This window comes from Gopherus flavomarginatus, chromosome 1 (genome assembly GCF_025201925.1).
Source record: "Gopherus flavomarginatus isolate rGopFla2 chromosome 1, rGopFla2.mat.asm, whole genome shotgun sequence".
NCBI lineage: Eukaryota > Metazoa > Chordata > Testudines > Testudinidae > Gopherus > Gopherus flavomarginatus.
Window position 1 is genome coordinate 1,616,838 of NC_066617.1, and position 19,553 is coordinate 1,636,390.

At 52.6% G+C, this 19,553-nt stretch overlaps 1 protein-coding gene across 2 annotated transcripts in view; it reads right to left on the minus strand.

Annotated features, from left to right (window-relative positions):
- LOC127051306 (C-type lectin Cal-like) overlaps positions 1-19,553 on the minus strand; it is a 124,760-nt gene that overhangs the window by 16,360 nt on the left and 88,847 nt on the right. For both annotated transcript variants that reach the window (XM_050953480.1, XM_050953469.1), the window contains exons 2-3: positions 16,774-16,853; positions 15,919-16,031 (exon numbers count right to left, since the gene is read on the minus strand). In XM_050953480.1, coding sequence (XP_050809437.1) covers positions 15,919-16,031; positions 16,774-16,840 — 180 coding nt within the window. In that variant the 5' untranslated portion in view covers positions 16,841-16,853. The remainder of the gene's footprint in view (positions 1-15,918; positions 16,032-16,773; positions 16,854-19,553) is intronic.

A 19,553-nucleotide genomic window follows, 5' to 3' on the forward strand; every position in this document is an offset into this window, starting at 1 on the left:
CATGGTGTATCCTGGGATGAAGACAAGATTTCAGTCTCGATCCGCTGAATCAGAAGAGAGCACATCCTCTTCCGCCCTAAACCCTATGGCAGAAGTATTTAGGCCCATTCCTGACATCCCTGAGCCACTGGTGGGACCCCCGTGTAATGACTTACACAGACTATTGGACAGTGGTGACATACAGATGGAGGATGTCCAGAGCACCTGCGACCCTCCACTGTTAGAACTAGAAATGCAGGGGCCTATGCCAGTACCCGAGGGGAACTCACAGGAAACCTCCCCATCCACCACTCAAGAGGATGTGCCCTCTACCATAGCAACAGAGATTCTCAATAGGCGAGACAGGGTAATAAGACCAGTGAAACGGTTAACTTACGATGCACCTGGGGTGATTAGTGAGGAGCCTATACATTTAGCACACAGGTTTGTGAAAGCTAAAGTGGGCTATCTAATGCCTTTTGGAGGGGACCAATAAGTTGGTATAGTAGGGAATGTGATTTGTCGGGACGACAAATTCTTGGCTGGGGGGAGGATGTAAGCAGAGTCAGGATAAGCTCTACCCTGACATCTGGTGGAAAGAATGTGAGAGAGTGTATTTGCATAGGCACGCCCACCCTATCCCAGACTGCCAAGCTGTGGGACTGCTTGGTGACAAATTGCTCACCCTCAGTTGGGTGGTACTGGCTAGACATGGGACATGGGTTCCAAAACCCAGAGAATTGAGAGAGGCTGGGGACAGGTGTTTGTGCCTGGTGGTGCAGTCTCCTTGTGGAGCCAGAAGCACCAGTTGCACCCCCCCCTCCTCTCTCCACTGTGGAATGTCAGAGTTGTTTTTTATTCCCTTAAGAATTTATTTACAGGTTACTGAGCTGAAATCACTTTGGGCTAATGGTGCACTAGCACTGGGGCTCCCCTACTATGAGCTGGAATCACTAAGAGCTGAAAATCACTAAAGAGCTAAGAGCACTGAGTACAGTGCTAACTAGTGGGGAGCCCAAAGCTATACTGTGCAACAGAGCCGCTGGCGGAGTGGAGCAGTTTGTGGGGACGGCTGGAGCGGATCACGGGACAGCTGGTGGCAGCGGAGTGACTGGCAGAGCGGAGTAGCTGTGAGCAGCCCGCAGAGCTGAGCAGTTTGCAGGGACAACTGGAGCAGCTCACAGGACAGCTGGTGGAGCGGAGCAGTTTCTGAGAACGGCTGGAGGAGCAGAGTGGAGCGGCTGGTAAAGCGCAGCAGTTCGTGGAGAAGGCAGGAGCAGAACCCACAGAGAGGCAGGGCAGTTCGCCCCGGACCACGTAAGGTGCCCCTTTCTACCAGGCTGGGGGGGGGAGACCTGCAGATAGACTCTCGAACTTTGGGCTGCACTGACCCAGGACAGAGACTTTTGGGACTGTGGGTGATTTGGGGGTTGCTGGACTCAAGAGCCCAGGAAAGAGGACACAGCCCAATTTCCTGGGGTGGGTCTTTGCTCACGGTTTGGTCTATGAACTCTAGTAGAGGTGTTTTTCCCAATTTAGTGTTTGTTGTTTATCTCATGTATTAAATCTTTTCTGCTACACCGAGACTCTGTGCTTGCGAGAGGGGAAGCATTGCCTCTTTGAGGCGCCTAGGGGTGTGTGTAAGATTTTCCCAGGTCACTGGGTGGGGGCTCGAGCTGGTTTGGCATTGGGTTATTGAAACGGAACCCCTGGATACTGAACCCGGCCCTTGTTGCTGCCAACTCAGAGGGGCAGAAGGGTTACACACAGAATTAGGAAGGCCAAAAAAGAATTTGAAGAACAGCTAGTCAAAGACTCTAAAAGTAACAGCAAAATTTTTTTTAGTACATCAGAAGCAGGAAACCTGCTAAACAACCAGTGGGGCCACTGGGAGATCGAGAGGCTGAAGGAGTACATATGCATGATAAGGCCTTTGCAGAGAAGCTAAACAAATTCTTTGCATCGATCTTCATGGCTGAGGATGTGAGGGAGATTCCCAAAACTGAGCCATTCTTTTCAGGTGACTGTCAGGGTTCCTGCCATACACTGAACTCTGGGGTAAAGATGTGGGGACCTGCATGAAAACACCCCCTAAGCTTATTTCTACCAGCTTAGGTTAAAAACTTCCCCAAGGCACAAATCCTTTCCTTGTCCTTGGACGGTATTTCTGCCACCACCAAGTGCTTTAGACAAAAATTCAGGAAAAGAGTCACTTGGAGTCCCTAGTTCCCCAAAGTACTCCCCCAAGCCCCTTCACCTCCTTTCCTGGGGAGGCTTAAGAATAATGAGAGTACCGACCAGACCCTTTGTTTCTAAGATACTGAATATCAATCAAATTCTTAAAGGAATAACTTTATTTAAGGAGAAAGCAAAATAATCACACCTGCAAAAATCAGGGTGGAACGTAACTTTACAGGGTAATAAAAAGATTTAAAACACAGACCACTCCCCTCTGGCTCAGCTTCAATGTTACAAAAAACTGGAATAAAACTCCCTCTTAGCATAGGGAAAATTCACAAGCTAAAACAAAAGATAATCTAACGCATTTCATTGACTTTACTTACAGTGTTTGTAATCTTATATGGATCATTTCAGGTATGTTTTCAGGGGATGTTTTTCCTGTCTGGTCTCTCTCTCCATCCAGAGAGGGAACAACAAAGAGAGCACAAACAAAACCTCCCCCACCCCCAGATTTGACAGTATCTTCTTTCCTCGTTGGCCCTTGTGGTCAGGTGCCAACTAGGTTATTTGAGCTTCTTAACCACTTACAGGTAACGATTCAATACAGCTGCCCAGGAGGGCTTTTTATGTTGCCCTTATGTGTATGTTTATGACAGTGACAAATCTGAGAAACTGTCCCAGATTGAGGTATCATTAAAGAAGGTTTTGGAACAAATTGATATTTAACAATAAGTCACCAGGACCAGATGATAGTAATGCAAGAGTTCTGAAGAAACTCAAATGTAAAATTGAAGAACTACTAACGGTGGGTTGTAACCTATCATTTAAATCAGCTTGTGGACCAGATGAGTGGAGGATACTTAATGTGATGCCAATTTTCAAAAAAAGCTTCAGAGGAGATCCTTGCAATTACAGGCCAGTAAGCCTAACTTCAGTATGGGCAAACTGGTTGAAACTATAGTAAAGAAAAAAATGGTCAGACACATATAGATGGACATAATTTCTTGGGGAAGAGTCAACTATGGTTTTTTTAAAGGGAAATCATGCCTCACCAATCTACTAGAATTCCTTGAGGGTGTCAAGAAGTATGTAGACAAGGGTGATCCAGTGGTCTAGTGTACTTAGATATTCAGGAAGCCTTTGATAAGGTCCCGCTTCAAAGGCTCTTAAGCAAAGTAAGCTGTCATAGAATAAGAGGGAAGGTCCTCTCATAGATCAGTAACTGGTTAAAAGATAGGAAACAAAGGGTAGGACTAAATGGTCAGTTTTCAGAATGGAGAGAGGCAAGAAGTCGTGTCCCCGAGGGATCAGTACTGGGACCAGTCCTATTTAACATATTCATTAATGATCTGGAAAAAGGGGTAAACAGTGAGGTGGCAAAATTTGCAGATGATACAAAACTACGCAATAGTTAAGTCCAAAGCCAGCTGTGAAGAGTTATAGACTCATAGACTCATAAGTCAGAAGGGACCAATCTGATCATCTAGTCTGACCTCCTGCACAAGGCAGGCCACAGAACCCCACCCATCCAATTTTATAACAACCCCTCTGCCAGGACCGAGTTATTGAAATCCTCAAAAATGGTTTGAAGACCTCAAGCTGCAGAGAAACCACCAGCAAGTGACCCGTGCCCCACGCTGCAGGGGAAGGCGAAAAACCTCCAGGGCACCTGCCAATCCGCCCTGGAGGAAAATTCCTTCCCGACCCCAAATATGGCGATCAGCTAAACCCTGAGCATGTGGGCAAGAGTCACCAGCTAGCACCCAAGAAGGAATTCTCTGCAGCAACTCAGTACCCATCCCATCCAACATCTCCCCGCAGACCATTGAGCAGACCTGTCTGGTGGTAATTCAAGATCAATTGCCCAAATTAACAATCCTATCATAACATCCCCTCCCTATACTTATCAAGCTTTGTCTTAAAGCCAGGAAAGTCTTTTGCCTCTACTACTTCCCTCGGAAGGCTGTTCCAGAACTTCACTCCCCTAATGGTCAGAAACCTTCGTCTAATTTCAAGTCTAAGTTTCTTAATATCCAGTTTATACCCATTTGTCCTCGTGCCTACATTAGTACTAAACTTAAATAATTCCTCTCCCTCCCTAACGTTAACCCCCTTGATATATTTATACAGAGCGAGCATATCCCCCCTCAGCCTTCTTTTGGCCAGGCTAAACAAGCCAAGCTCTTTGAGTCTCCTTTCATAAGGCAGTTTTTCCATTCCTTGGATCATCCTTGTAGCCCGTCTCTGAACCTGTTCCAGTTTGAATTCATCCTTTTTGAACATGGGACACCAGAACTGCACACAGTATTCCAGATGGGGTCTCACCAACGCCTTATATAACGGTACTAACACCTCCTTATCCTTGCAGGAAATACCCCGCCTGATGCATCCCAAAATCGCATTTGCTTTTTTAACAGCCGTATCACATTGGCGACTCATAGTCATCCTGCTATCAACCAGTACCCCAAGGTCCTTCTCCTCCTCCGTCGCTTCCAACTGATGCGCCACCAACGTATGTCCAAAATTCTTATTATTAATTCCTAAATGCATGACCTTGCACTTTTCACTATTGTATTTCATCCTATTTCTATTACTCCAGTTTACAAGGTGGTTCAGATCTTCCTGAATAGTATCCCTGTCCTTCTCCGTGTTAGCAATACCCCCCAGCTTTGTGTCATCCGCCAGCTTTATTAGCACATTCCTGCTCTTTGTGCCAAGGTCAGTAATAGAAAGGTTAAATAAGATGGGTCCCAAAACCGATCCTTGAGGGACTCCACTAGTGACCTCCTTCCAGCCTGACAGTTCACCTTTCAATACGACCCTCTGGAGTCTCCCCTTTAACCAGTTCCTTATCCACCTTACAACTTTCATATTCATTCCCATCTTTTCCAATTTAACTAACAGCTCCCTGTGCGGAACCGTGTCGAACGCCTTACTGAAATCTAGGTAAATTATATCTACCGCATTTCCTTTATCTAAGTAATCCGTCACCTTCTCAGAGAAGGAGATCAGATTGGTTTGACACGATCTACCTTTAGTAAATCCATGTTGCAATTCGTCCCAATTACCATTGACCTCTATGTCCTTAACTACTTTCTCCCTTAAAATTTTTTCCAAGACCTTACATACTACAGATGTCAAGCTAACAGGCCTATAATTACCCGGATCACTCTTATTCCCTTTCTTAAAAATAGGAACTACATTAGCAATCCTCCAGTCATATGGCACAACCCCCGAATTCGTTGATTGCTTAAAAATTCTCGCTAACGGGCTCGCAATTTCACGCGCCAGTTCCTTTAATATCCTCGGATGGAGATTGTCCGGGCCCTCTGACTACAAAGGGATCTCACAGAACTGGACAACCGGACACCAAAATGGCAGATGAAATTCAATGTGGATAAATGCAGGGCCGGTGCTTCCATTTAGGTGACCTAGGCAGTCGCCTAGGGTGCCAGGATTTAGGGGGGTGGCAATTCGGGTGGGGGGGGTCCTTCCGTGCTCCAGGTCTTTGGCGGCAATTCTGCGGCGGGTCCTTCCTCTGGGACCCGCCACCGAAGTGCCCCGAAGACCGGGAGCGCAGAAGGACCCCTCCCCACTGCTGAATTGCCGCCAACAGCCGGGAGCGCGGAAGGACCCCCGCCTAGGGCTCCAAAACCCTGGCGCCGCTCCTGGATAAATGCAAAGTAATGCACATTGGAAAACATAATCCCAAATACACACAGAAAATGATTGATGGGGTCTAAATTAGCTGTTACCGCTCAAGAAAGAGATCTTGAAATCATTGTGGATAGTTCTCTGAAAACATCCACTCCATGTGCAGTGGCAGTCAAAAAAGCAAACAGAATGTCAGGCATGATTAAGAAAGGGATTGATAATAAGATAGAAAATATCATATTGCCTCTATATAAAGCCATGGTACACCCACACCTTGAATACTGCGTGCAGATGTGGTCACCCCATCTCAAAAAAGATATATTGGAATTGGAAAAGGTACAAAGAGGGGCAACAAAAATGATTTGGGGTATGGAACAGCTTCCACATGAGAAGAGACTGGGATAAGACATGAGATAAGACCGGGACTTTTCAGCTTGGAAGAAAGATGACTATGGGGGATATGATCAAGGTCTATAAAATCAAGATTGGTGCAGAGAAAGTAAACAAGGAAGTGTTACTTACTCCTTATAACACAAGAACTAGGGGTCACCAAATGAAATTAATAGGCAGCAGGTTTAAAACAAACAAAAGGAAGTATTTCTTCACACAATACACAGTCAACCTGTGGAACTCCTTGCCAGAGGATGTTATGAAGGCCAAGACTATAACAAGGTTAAAAAAAGAACTAGATAAGTTCATGGAGGATAGGTCCATCAATGGCTATTAGGCAGGAGGGGCAGGGATGGTGTCCCTAGCCTCTGTTTGCCAGAAGCTGGAAAAGTGTGACAGGGGATGGATCACTTGATAATTGACCTGTTCTGTTCATTCCCTCTGAAGCACCCAGCATTGGCCACTGCTGGAAGGCAGGACACTGGGCTAGATGGCCCATTGGTCTCACTCAGTATGGCTGTTCTTATACACACAGGGCACCATCACCACCCTCATGTCCTGTGCAGTGACTGCCTGGCCACATGCCAGACAGCAATGGGGATCGAAACAGAGACCTTCAGCACAGCCCTGCCATCGGAGCTAAGGGAGCTTCTCTGGTAACAGCAAGTAAGGAGCAGGCCCTTCCAGAGCTGGCTGCTAGAGAGAGACATGACCCCACCTGGGCCCAGGCAGTCCCTGATGTCCCTGGTAGACACAGCGCATGACTAGCATGTCAGGTCGAGAGGAGATCGCGCCCCACGAGGAGCTATGTTTACATTGTATTCTGCTCCCCAGCCTGGCCAGGGCAGGTTGTTCCTTCACAGCCTGTTCCCAGGGCTCTGTCTGGGGCAGTGGGAAATGTGCCACCCCTGGGCTCTCATCTAGCGTTGCCAGGCATCTGGTATTTAACCAGAACGCCTGGTCGGAAATGTACCCTGGCGGCTCTGATTGGCATCACTGACAGAGCCGTTAAAAGTCCGGTTGGCAGCTCAGCGGAGACCCAGAGCTAAGGCAGGCTCCCTACCTGCCCTGACTCCGCGTGGTTTCCAGATGCGGCCGCCAGGTCCCTGCGGCCCCTAGGCACATGGGCAGCCAAGGAGGCTCCACGTGCTGCTCCTGCCCCAAGTGCCAGTTCCGCAGCTCCCATTGGCTGGGAACCGCAACCAATGGGAGCTGTGGGGCAGCACCTGCGGGTATGAGGGCAGCACACGGAGCCTCCCTGGCCACCCATATGCATTGGGGCTATAGGGACTTGGCAACCACTTACTAGGAGCTGCATTAACTTCTGCCAGGACCCTATACCCTGAACTCTCTCCCACACCCAATCCCCTGTCCCATTCCTGAGTCTCCTCCTGCACCTAATCTGCCTCCTGGAGCAAACACCCTGCCCACATCCCAACCCCATGCCCAACCCTGAGCCCCTCCTGCACTGCAAACCTCTCATCCTGGGCCCCACCAGAGCCATGACCTACTCCCCAAACCTCAACCTCCTGCCCCAGCCCAGAGCTCTCTCCTGCACCCCAAACCCCTCATAGACTCATAGACTCATAGACTCTAGGACTGGAAGGGACCTCGAGAGGTCATCGAGTCCAGTCCCCTGCCCTCATGGCAGGACCAAATACTGTCTAGACCATCCCTGATAGACATTTATCTAACCTACTCTTAAATATCTCCAGAGATGGAGATTCTACAACTTCCCTAGGCAATCTATTCCAGTGTTTAACTACCCTGACAGTTAGGAACTTTTTCCTAATGTCCAACCTAAATCTCCCTTGCTGCAGTTTAAGCCCATTGCTTCTTGTTCTATCATTGGAGGCAAAGGTGAACAAGTTTTCTCCCTCCTCCTGATGACACCCTTTTAGATACCTGAAAACTGCTATCATGTCCCCTCTCAGTCTTCTCTTTTCCAAACTAAACAAACCCAATTCCTTCAGCCTTCCTTCATAGGTCATGTTCTCAAGACCTTTAATCATTCTTGTTGCTCTTCTCTGGACTCTCTCCAATTTCTCCACATCTTTCTTGAAATGCGGTGCCCAGAACTGGACACAATACTCCAGTTGAGGCCTAACCAGCGCAGAGTAAAGCGGAAGAATGACTTCTTCTTCGAGTGATTGCTCACATCCATTCCAGTTAGGTGTGCGCGCCGCGCGTGCATGCTCGTCGGAATCTTTTTACCCTAGCAACTCCAGTGGGCCGGCAGGATGCCCCCTAGGGTGGCGCCGCCATGGCGCTCGATATATACCCCTGCCGGCCCACCCGCTCCTCAGTTCCTTCTTACCGCCGTGTCGGTCGTTGGAACTGTGGAGTGCGGCGTTGCTGTCCTCCACGTCCCTAGCTCTCCTTGTTACTACCGTTGTTACTACCGTTGTTAGTTAGTGTTAAGTATAGTTAGTTAATTAGTTTGCAGTGTAAATAGTTTTGTACAATAGTTGTTCGCCGGTCTGGGCTGTAGCCCTTCCCGGCACCCAGCACCGGGCTCATGCCTGGTTCGCCGGGCTTTAAGCAATGTGCGGCCTGTAAAAAGCCTATGCCGACCAGCGACCCTCACGACGCGTGTCTAAAGTGCCTGGGGGAATCGCACAGGTCGGACAAGTGCCGCATTTGCAAGGCTTTTAAGCCCAGAACAAAGAAGGAGAGAGACCAGAGACTCAGGACTCTCCTAATGGAAGCGGCACTTGACCCAGCAGCTTCGCAGGCCATGATCTCTACGCCGGCACCGGATCGCACCGGCACCGGAAAGACTCCCCGGCACCGACCTTCCCCGGCACCGGGTGCAGAAACGAGACCATCAACGTCTGCTACTCCAGCCAGGCAGACTCGAATGGAGCGCCCGGCATCGACATCTGCCGCGGCGCTACCGGCACCGTCAACTCCGGGCCCGGTGGGTCCGTCGAGTCTGGTACCGCCGAGCTCCCCCATAAGATCTGGGGTTGAGCTATTGGTCCCATCCACTCCGGAGACCTTCGCCTCGGCACGGGACCTTATTGCCCTGACTGAGTCAACTCAGCCGCCACCCCCCGTACCTCCGGTGCGGGTAGCATCTAGGGGCAAGCCCATGATGACGGCACCGTCTCGGGACTCACGCTCGCGATCGAGGTCCTGACGCCACGGTCGCTCGAGATCCCGCCGCCGCTCGCAGTCCCGGCACCGCTCCCCTCGGCGGTACCGGTCGCACTCGCGGCGCCGATCGACCTCCAGACTGTCACGGTCTGACTCCAGCCGTCGATACCGGCACCGTGACTCTAGGAGCCAGTCTCACCGTCATTCAGCGTGCCGGTCGACCTCCCGGCACCGAGCTGGTGGCAGGTCCCGGTCCCGGTCGACCTCCCGGCACCGCGTCGGTGGCAGGTCCCGGTCCCGATCCCGGCACCGAAGCAGCGGCCGGTACCGGTCCAGATCCCGGCACCGAGACAGAACTCGGTCCCGATCCCGGCGCCAGTATGACTCCCGGTACCGATCCCCGGCACCGAGAAGATCTTCGGTGCCGGACCACGGAGACTCTTACCAGCTGCGGTCGGCCCCGCCATGGCCTTCCAGACAGCCGTCGGTGTCATCACAAGCGGACAGCGTATATGCGCTGGGCACCGACAGACAAGCGGCATTATTCCAGGACCCTCCGCAACAGGACCAGGGTCCGCAGCAGTTGGGATTTTGGACACCCTGGGCGTACCATCAAGCCCAGGGCCCCCAACAGCTTCCTGCTAGGCCTGCAACGGCGGAGCACAGGGTGCCAGAGGCATCGTTGTCTCACCCCCCTCCCTCCCCTGATGGAGAGGAAGGATCGAAGCAGCAAGACCCTGGTCTTGCTCCTGAGACAGAGGCGAGGGCTGAGGGGGACCCCCCACTGAACACTTTCTTGCCAGGGGTCTCCTCATCCTCCTCTCCCGACAAAGCGGTGGCTGGCACTTCATCCAATAGCCCTCCTCCGCTAGATCTCAGGGCACACCAAGACCTCCTTAGGCGAGTAGCACAGAATCTGAGCCTGCAAGCCGAAGAGGTCTCTGAGATCGAGGACCCCGTCGTCAGCATCCTCTCATCCGATGCTCCCACCAGGGTCGCCCTACCCTTCATTAGGACGATCCAGGCCAACGCCAATACAATCTGGCAGTCACCGGCCTCCATCCCCCCTACGGCGAGGGGCGTCGAAAGGAAGTACATGGCCCCCTCCAAGGGCTACGAGTACCTCCACGTTCACCCGACACCGTGTTCCCTGGTGGTGCAGTTGGTGAACGAGAGGGAGCGCCACGGACAGGAAGCCCCAGCCCCCAAATCCAAGGAGGCCAGGCATATGGACCTCCTCAGCCGCAAGGTCTATTTGGCTGGGGCCCTTCAGCTCAGGGTTTCAAATCAGCAAGCCCTTCTTAGCCGCTATGCTTTTAACTCATGGGTGGCAGCGGACAAGTTTAAAGAGCTGCTGCCACAAGAGGCTCGTCAAGAATTTGCGGCGATTCTTGACGAGGGCAAGAAGGTTGCACGAACCTCGTTACAGGCCTCTTTGGACGCTGCAGACTCGGCTGCCCGCACCCTCGCCTCGGGGGTAACGATGAGCCGCATCTCCTGGCTTCAGGTTTCTGGCCTTCCACCGGAGCTCCAATACACCATCCAGGACCTCCCGTTCGAAGGCCAGGGCCTGTTTTCAGAAAAGACAGACCCCAGACTGAAAAGTCTTAAAGACAATCGGGTCATTATGCGCTCCCCCGGGATGCACACGCCAGGAACGCAGCGCAGACCCTTCCGGCCGCAGCAGCAACAGCAGCGTAGGCCATACCCCCAGTTCCGCGAGCGGCAGGACCTTAATAGGCGCCGCGGCAGGAATGGAAGGCGTAGACAGTCGGGGAACCAAGGGGGGCAGAATCAAAGTTCCTCCAAGCCCCCGCCTGGGCCCAAGCCTTCGTTTTGAAGGTGCGCCCGAGGGCGCAATAACAGTTTCCCCCACGGATCCTTCCCCCCCGTTTTCCAACCGCCTTTCATTTTTCCTCCCGGCGTGGACCCAAATAACATCGGACCGCTGGGTCTTACGCACGGTGCAGACGGGATACCGCCTGCAGTTTATATCATTTCCTCCCTCCCGCCCCCCTTCCTCGTCCCTCTTCAGGGACCCCTCTCACGAGCAATTCCTTCGGCAGGAGGTACAGACGCTCCTCAACAAAGGAGCTATAGAGGTGGTTCCGGAAAACGAGAAAGGCAAGGGGTTTTATTCCCGCTACTTTCTGATCCCCAAGGCCAAGGGAGGCCTCAGGCCTATCCTCGACCTGCGAGAGCTCAACAAGTACCTAGTGAAGTTGAAGTTCCGCATGGTATCCCTGGGGACCATTATCCCATCCCTGGATCCGGGAGACTGGTATGCCGCCCTCGACATGCAGGATGCTTATTTTCACATTGCCATATGGCCACACCACAGACGTTTCCTTCTATTCGTGGTGGGCCGCCTTCACTACCAATTTGCAGTCCTCCCATTTGGCCTTTCTACGGCTCCGAGGGTATTGACAAAATGCATGGCCGTCGTTGTGGCACATCTTCAGCGCAGTCGTATCCATGTGTTCCCTTACCTAGACGATTGGTTAATTCGGGGCACGTCGGAGCTACAGGTTTGCAGCCACGTCCGCAGGATCACCGGCCTGTTTGCTACCTTGGGCCTCATGATCAACGTGGACAAGTCCACCCTGCTCCCCACACAGAGGGTGAAGTTCATCGGGGCCGTCCTGGACTCCACCGTGGCCAGGGCCCTTCTGCCATTGCCAAGGTTCCAGGCGTTGTCGGCGATCGTTCAGCGATTGCGGGCAGCCCCCTTAACATCAATACGGACATGTCTAACCCTGTTAGGCCACATGGCAGCATGCACATTTGTGACCGGTTACGCTCGGCTCCGCATGAGGCCCCTCCAGTCGTGGCTCATTGCACATTACCGGCCGGCAAGGCAACCACTAGACATGCTGATCACAATTCCCCAGGGGGTGTTGGATTCTCTCAGCTGGTGGCTAGACCAGTCCGTAGTGTGCGCGGGGCTCCCATTCCACCCACCCCAGCCCTCGCTGTCCCTAACGACGGATGCCTCAGATCTCGGCTGGGGGGCCCACCTGGGATCCCTGAGAACACAGGGCCTGTGGTCTCCGCAGGAGGTGAAGCTGCACATCAACATGCGGGAGTTGAGAGCGGTCCGCCTTGCTTGTCAAACGTTCTGTCACCAGCTTCGGGGTCGTTGTGTCGCGGTGTTTACCGACAACACGACGACCATGTACTATATCAACAAGCAGGGCGGCACCAGATCCTCTCCCCTATGTCACGAGGCGATGCAACTCTGGGACTTTTGTGTAGCCCACTCCATTCACCTCATGGCTTCCTTCCTCCCCGGAGTACGGAACACGCTGGCGGACCGCCTGAGCAGATCCTTCCTCTCACACGAGTGGTCCCTTCGCCCGGACGTCGCCCTCTCGATCTTCCAGAGGTGGGGTTGTCACCGTGTGGACCTCTTTGCGTCCGGGGGGAACAGGAAATGCCAGGCGTTCTGCTCTTTTCAGGGCAGGGAACCCGGGTCTATAGCGGATGCCTTCCTTATTCCGTGGACGACCCACTTGTTCTACGCGTTCCCCCCGTTCCCGCTGGTCCACAGGGTCCTTCTGAAGGTGCGCAGGGACAGGGCCCGCGTGATCATGGTAGCCCCGGCGTGGCCCAGACAGCATTGGTACCCCATGTTGCTGGACCTGGCCATAGCCGACCCAGTTCCCCTGCCCCTTCACCCGGACCTGATCACCCAGGAACACGGAACTCTCTGTCACCCGGACCTCCAGTCGCTGCACCTAGCGGCGTGGCTCCTGCGTGGCTGACCAGTTCTGAGTTGCGCTGCTCCACCCCGGTACAGGAGGTACTCTTGGGCAGCAGGAACCCTTCCACTAGAGCGACATACTCGGCCAAGTGGAAGCGTTTCTCCTGTTGGTGCGTGGAGAAAGGTCTCCGCCCGATGGAAGTTTCGGTGGCCAATATTTTAGACTATATTTGGTCCCTCAAACAACAGGGCCTGGCAATATCGTCCTTGCAGGTCCACCTGGCGGCTATCTCCACCTTTCACCCGGGGGGGGATGGCCGCTCCTTTTTTTCTCACCTGACGGTGACTAGATTCCTGAAGGGGCTGGAACGTTTGTACCCTAACGTCCGACTCCCTGCCCCGACCTGGGATCTTAACCTGGTGTTGTCTCGGCTCATGGGGCCCCCCTTCGAGCCGTTAGCTACTTGCTCCCTGCTCTATCTTTCTTGGAAGACTGCCTTTCTAGTAGCTATCACCTCAGCTAGACGGGTGTCGGAACTCCGGGCTCTCATGGTAGACCCCCCGTATACAGTCTTCCATAAAGATAAGGTGCAGCTGAGGCCACACCCTGCCTTTCTCCCCAAGGTGGTCTCAGCCTTCCATGTCAACCAAGAGATATTCCTCCCGGTTTTTTTCCCGAAACCTCACTCTTCAGGCAGGGAGCAACAGCTCCACTCGCTTGATGTCCGTAGGGCTCTCGCGTTCTATGTGGAGAGGACCAAACCGTTCCGCAAATCCCCCCAGCTTTTCGTGGCAGTAGCGGACCGCATGAAGGGGCTTCCCATTTCCTCACAGAGGTTATCCTCATGGGTAACGTCCTGTATCAGGACCTGCTATGAGCTGGCCCACGTTCCTACGGGCCGGGTGACTGCGCATTCTACCAGGGCGCAGGCGTCGTCGCTGGCTTTCCTCGCCCGTGTGCCCATCCAGGAAATCTGTCGGGCAGCGACCTGGTCATCGGTCCACACCTTTGCTTCCCACTACGCCCTGGTCCAGCAGTCAAGAGAGGACGCGGCCTTCGGATCTGCAGTGCTCCATGCCGCGACTTCTCACTCCGACCCCACCGCCTAGGTAAGGCTTGGGAATCACCTAACTGGAATGGATGTGAGCAATCACTCGAAGAAGAAAAGACGGTTACTCACCTTTGTAACTGTTGTTCTTTGAGATGTGTTGCTCATGTCCATTCCACACCCGCCCTCCTTCCCCACTGTCGGAGTAGCCGGCAAGAAGGAACTGAGGAGCGGGTGGGCCGGCAGGGGTATATATCGAGCGCCATGGCGGCGCCACTCTAGGGGGCGACCTGCCGGCCCACTGGAGTTGCTAGGGTAAAAAGTTTCCGACGAGCGTGCACGCGCGGCGCGCACACCTAACTGGAATGGATGTGAGCAACACATCTCGAAGAACAACAGTTACAAAGGTGAGTAACCGTCTTTTCTCGTGTCTTGTTTACAACACACCTGTTAATACATCCCAGAATCACGTTTGCTTTTTTTGCAACAGTATCACACTGTTGACTCATATTAAGCTTGTGGTCCACTATGACCCCTAGATCTCTTTCTGCCATACTCCTTCCTAGACAGTCTCTTCCCATTCTGTATGTGTGAAACTGATTGTTCCTTCCTAAGTGGAGCACTTTGCATTTATCTTTATTGAACTTCATCCTGTTTACCTCAGACCATTTCTCCAACTTGTCCAGATCATTTTGAATTTTGACCCTGTCCTCCAAAGCAGTTGCAATCCCTCCCAGTTTGGTATCGTCCGCAAACTTAATAAGCGTACTTTCTATGCCAACATCTAAATCGTTGATGAAGATATTGAACAGAACCGGTCCCAAAACAGAACCCTGCGGAACCCCACTTGTTATACCTTTCCAGCAGGATTGGGAGCCATTAACAACTACTCTCTGAGTACGGTTATCCAGCCAGTTATGCACCCACCTTATAGTAGCCCCATCTAAATTGCACTTTCCTAGCTTATCTATAAGAATATCATGCGAGACTGTATCAAATGCCTTACTGAAGTCTAGATATATCACATCCACCGCTTCTCCCTTATCCACAAGGCTCGTTATCCTATCAAAGAATGTTATCAGATTAGTTTGACACGATTTGTTCTTTACAAATCCATGCTGGCTATTCCCTATCACCTTACCACCTTCCAAGTGTTTGCAGATGATTTCTTTGATTACCTGCTCCATTATCTTCCCTGGCATAGAAGTTAAACTAACTGGTCTGTAGTTTCCTGGGTTGTTTTTATTTTCATCTCCGGTCCCACTCCAGAGCCAACACCCTCAAATGGAGCATGCATCCCTTCCTTCACTCCAAGCCCCTCGGTCCCAGGCTAGAGCTCCCTCCTCCACCCCAAACCCTTCATCCCCAGCCCCACTCTAAAGCCCACACTCCCCAGCCTGGAGCCCATACCCTCCCTTCACTCCAACCCCCTGCCCCAGCTTGGAGCCCTCTCCAACACCCCAAATCTCTCATCTCTGGGCTGACCCCAAAACCTGCACTCCCAGCCAGAGCCCTCATCCCCCTCCCACACCCCAACCCCTGGCCCAGCCTGATGAAAGTGAGTGAGGGTGGGGAAGAGTGACAGAGGAAGTGGGGATGGAGCAAGTGGGGGTGGGGCCTCAGAGAAGGGGTGGGGCAGGGGTGTGGGATTAGAGAGCTGACAACCCTCCCCCAACCCCTCCCACTGGATCAGATTTCCCAGACTAGATGATCCTAATGGTCCCTTCTGACCTTAAAGTCTATGAGTCTATGAGCCCTACCCAGCCCAGCTCACTGACTCTGATATTCACCCTAAACCTCCCCATCCCCCAAGCATCCAGCTCCAGCCCAGCAGCCCTTAGCCCCACTGCCCCCAGCTCTCACCTCTGCCTGCATCCAGGTTTTGTCTTGGGAGATGTATCCATAGCAGTTGCCTTCGAAGGAGAGCCAGCCCTCGGGACAGGACCCAGCCTGTGCCCCTGCTGAGAGAGAGGGGGCTGGGGGCAATGGTGGGGACAGGACACTGCGGTTACAGGCAGTTTCAGAGACACAGCTGCAGCTTTCAGTTAGGACAAACAACACTGGGATCCCTTTTGGGGCTGTGTCTGGCTGGCAGGACCCCCAAGGCCCTAGCGCTGAAGGAACAAGCTGGGTTTGCCCAGACCCCACATCAACAGAACGGGCCCCGTGAAACCCAGCTTTGAGCAGGGATCCCAGCAGGGCAGGGCCTCTGGGTTCGCATGGGATGTTGGCTCCTTTCCCATGGCTCCCTGGGGGGAGGAAGGAGCCAGTGACTGTGGGGTGACTGATAGACCCTCTCCTGCCCCTGCCTCATTCAGCTGCAGCCCAATTCCTGCCACCCTGAGCTTCTCCCCGACTCCTCCTGGGCCATGAGAAAGAGCAGGACCAGGGAAGCTGCCAGGGGGCAGGAAGGGGACACCCAGGGGCAAGGGGTGAAGCTGGGGAAGCAATGGGGTTAGCACAGACTGGGACCAGTTATCACCCAGCACCCAAACCTCAGGGGAAGAGCTGACCCATGGAGGCATTTTATCCACATTCTGCCACCTGCTCCCTGGGGAGGGGCTGCAGGGCCTAGGCTCCCCCCGGGCAGTGACCCCCAGCAGCAGGAGATCGGCAGTGGCTCTGGGAGCAATGAGGGAAGTGAATTCACTTCCCAATTCCCACCATGGCAACCAGCACCCGGGGGCTCCAGCTCCGAGGGGCTGGGCAGGGACTCACCTGCCAGCGAGGGGTTAAAGATCAGGCAGCAGAGGAGGCAGAGACTGACGTAGGTGACTGGCCTCATCTTCTCGCTTCTCCTGGGGAGAAAACACACAAGGGAGATGGGGCCATGAGAGCCTGAGACACCCCTCAGAATGATCCCCCCCCAGGGCCGTCCTTAGGATTTATGGTGCCCTAGGCGAGATTATTAAACTGGTGCCCCTGTGCCTGATCTGCTCTTAGCAACACAAATATAAGCTTACAGTATTGGAAAACTTGCCATATTCACGTTATTAAAACCAGTTTAACTTAATAAAGCGCACTGTAATGCTGATGGACTAGCACTAAACAAGTAGCACTATAGAAAAAATTCTGATTTGACAGAATGATGCAAATAATATAATTTTTTTAATTTATCAAAATTTTATTGGAAATTTATATGAAGAGGTATTGAAACAAAGTTTTGTTTGTAATTAAAAGCAATCTTTCTGGCTTTTTTGGCTGCAAAATCAGTAATAATGTCATCGTATGACAAAGACAAAGTCGTGTCTTGTTCGATTGCAAGAATAGCAAGACCAGTTAGGCGTTCCTGACTCATTGTAGAGTGGAGATAGTTTTTAACGAGCTTTAGTTTTGAGAAACTCCGTTCTCCTGATGCTCCTGTTACACGAATTGTCAGTAGAATACGAGTGGCAATGTACACATTAGGATACATGTCAACAAGTTTGCGGGTATGAATAAACTGTACAATGTCCATCACCGATTTTGCATGTGGCAACATTGATGACAGTGTACTCAATTCTTCGTACGGTTCAAGTCCATTTAAATCAAAACTATCACCGTGCTTCAGGAGGCTCTCTAGGTTCTTGCACTTTGTCATTAGTTGCTCTTGTTTTCCTATTTTGTTTGATTTAGTTATGTCATACAAAAATCCAATCCTGCTCAGGTCATTGCCAGCTGAGTAAATGAAACCCCAAACCAGCAGCGGGCTAAGCGGGGCTGGTGGCTGGAACCCTAGACAAGGATCCCAGGCTCTGCTCAGCCCGCTGCTGGTCTGGGGTTCTGACCACCAACTCCTGCCAGCCAGGATCCCGGCCGCCAACCCCCCCACAGCCCGCTACCAGCCTGGGATTCTGCTCACCCAGGCTGGCAGGAGGCAGAGTGGGGCCGGCGGCTGAGCTCCTGACTGGCAAGGTGCCGGCAGCCGGAACCCCGGAGTAGCAGTAGGCCGAGTGCTGCTGGCACCCCGGACTGGCAGCAGACTGAGCCACTCAACCCCCCACCGGCCCTGCTCAGCCCGCCACCAGCGCGTTCAGCCCGCCACCAGCACTCAGCCCCCTGCCGGCTGAGTGAATGGAACCCCAGGCTGACAGCAGGTTGAGTGGTTCAGCTGCCCTGCTCAGCCCACTGCCAGCCTGGGGTTCCTTGGGGGTCCCCAGGCCAGCAGCAGGTGCTGAGTGGGGCCGATGGTTGGTATCCCAGCTGGCAATAGGGCAGCAGCCGGAACCCCAGAGCAGTGATGGGCTGAGCCGCTCAGCCTGCTGCTGCATACCATCAAAAATCAGCTCACCTGCCACCTTTGACACGTGTGCCGTAGGTTGCCGACCCCTGCTTTATACACTAGTAAGGAGATGAGCATATTACAGTTGTTGGAGGGCTCTTATCAGGAGTAACAGGCTATAGGAAAGTCAGTCAACATTTTCTGTTTCTCTAATGAAAACTAGCCCACTCCCTGCCTCAAACCAAACCTGTCACTAATAATTGTCAACAACTTAATTTTCTGTTTTTGGCTAAGATATTGATTTTTTTTTAAAAAAATATTGAAATTGGATTCAGGATTGTTAGCAAGAATTTTTGGCAAACAAAGTTGTTAAATGACAATCTAAATGGCAACACAGTACTGCTTTCATGCTTGGCTCACCCCCAGCCTGCTGGTCCAACGGCTGCAGTAGAGGAGGAGATAGGTGGAAAACTGCAGGACCCCAAAATCCACCTCTTGGAGTGCAGAGTGGCAACAGCAGCAGCAAACCCTCAGGTCCAATCACACGCCAATGGGCACCGCCGCCAGCCTTACGGACCATGGTGAAGTTAGCACAGCATCTGATCTCAGGGACAGGGCACCCATGGAGCCACAGCAGCTCATCCTGCCCTGTGCAGCTCCCCTCGGATGAGATGGATCGCTGGCAGCTGCCAGCCCGGGGAGAGGCGCTCCCCAGCTAGGGTGATAGATCCAGATGTCCTGATTTTATAGGGCCAGTCCCGATATTTGGGGTTTTGTCTTATATAGGTACCAATTACCCCTACCTAGAGTGACCAGACAGCAAGTGTGAAAAATCAGGACAGGGATGGCGGGGGGTAAAAGGAACCTATATAAGAAAAAGACCCCAAAATTGGGACTGTCCCTATAAAATAGGGATATCTGCTCACCCTACCCCAATCCTCTATCCTGATTTTCACACATCTGGCTAACCCCAACCCAGCCCCGTGTGACCATTCCAATCCTGGCTGCCTGCCGAGGAAGTGAGTTACTTTCACTTTCATTCCTCAGCAGGCAGCCAGCCAGTCCTCCCCCCACCTACCCGCAGCACCTCACCCAACCCAGCCCTGACGGAGGGGAGGGAGGAGAGAGAGGGGGGTGCTCCTGGGGAGGAGCGAGAAAGGAGTGGGTGCTCCATGGGGCAGGGGAGGAGAAGAATGGATGTTATGGGGGACAACAAAGGATACTGATTCCAGAGCCACAGATCCTGCCTCACCTAACCTCAGCTGGGGGGAAAGAGTCACACTCACAGGTGATTTCT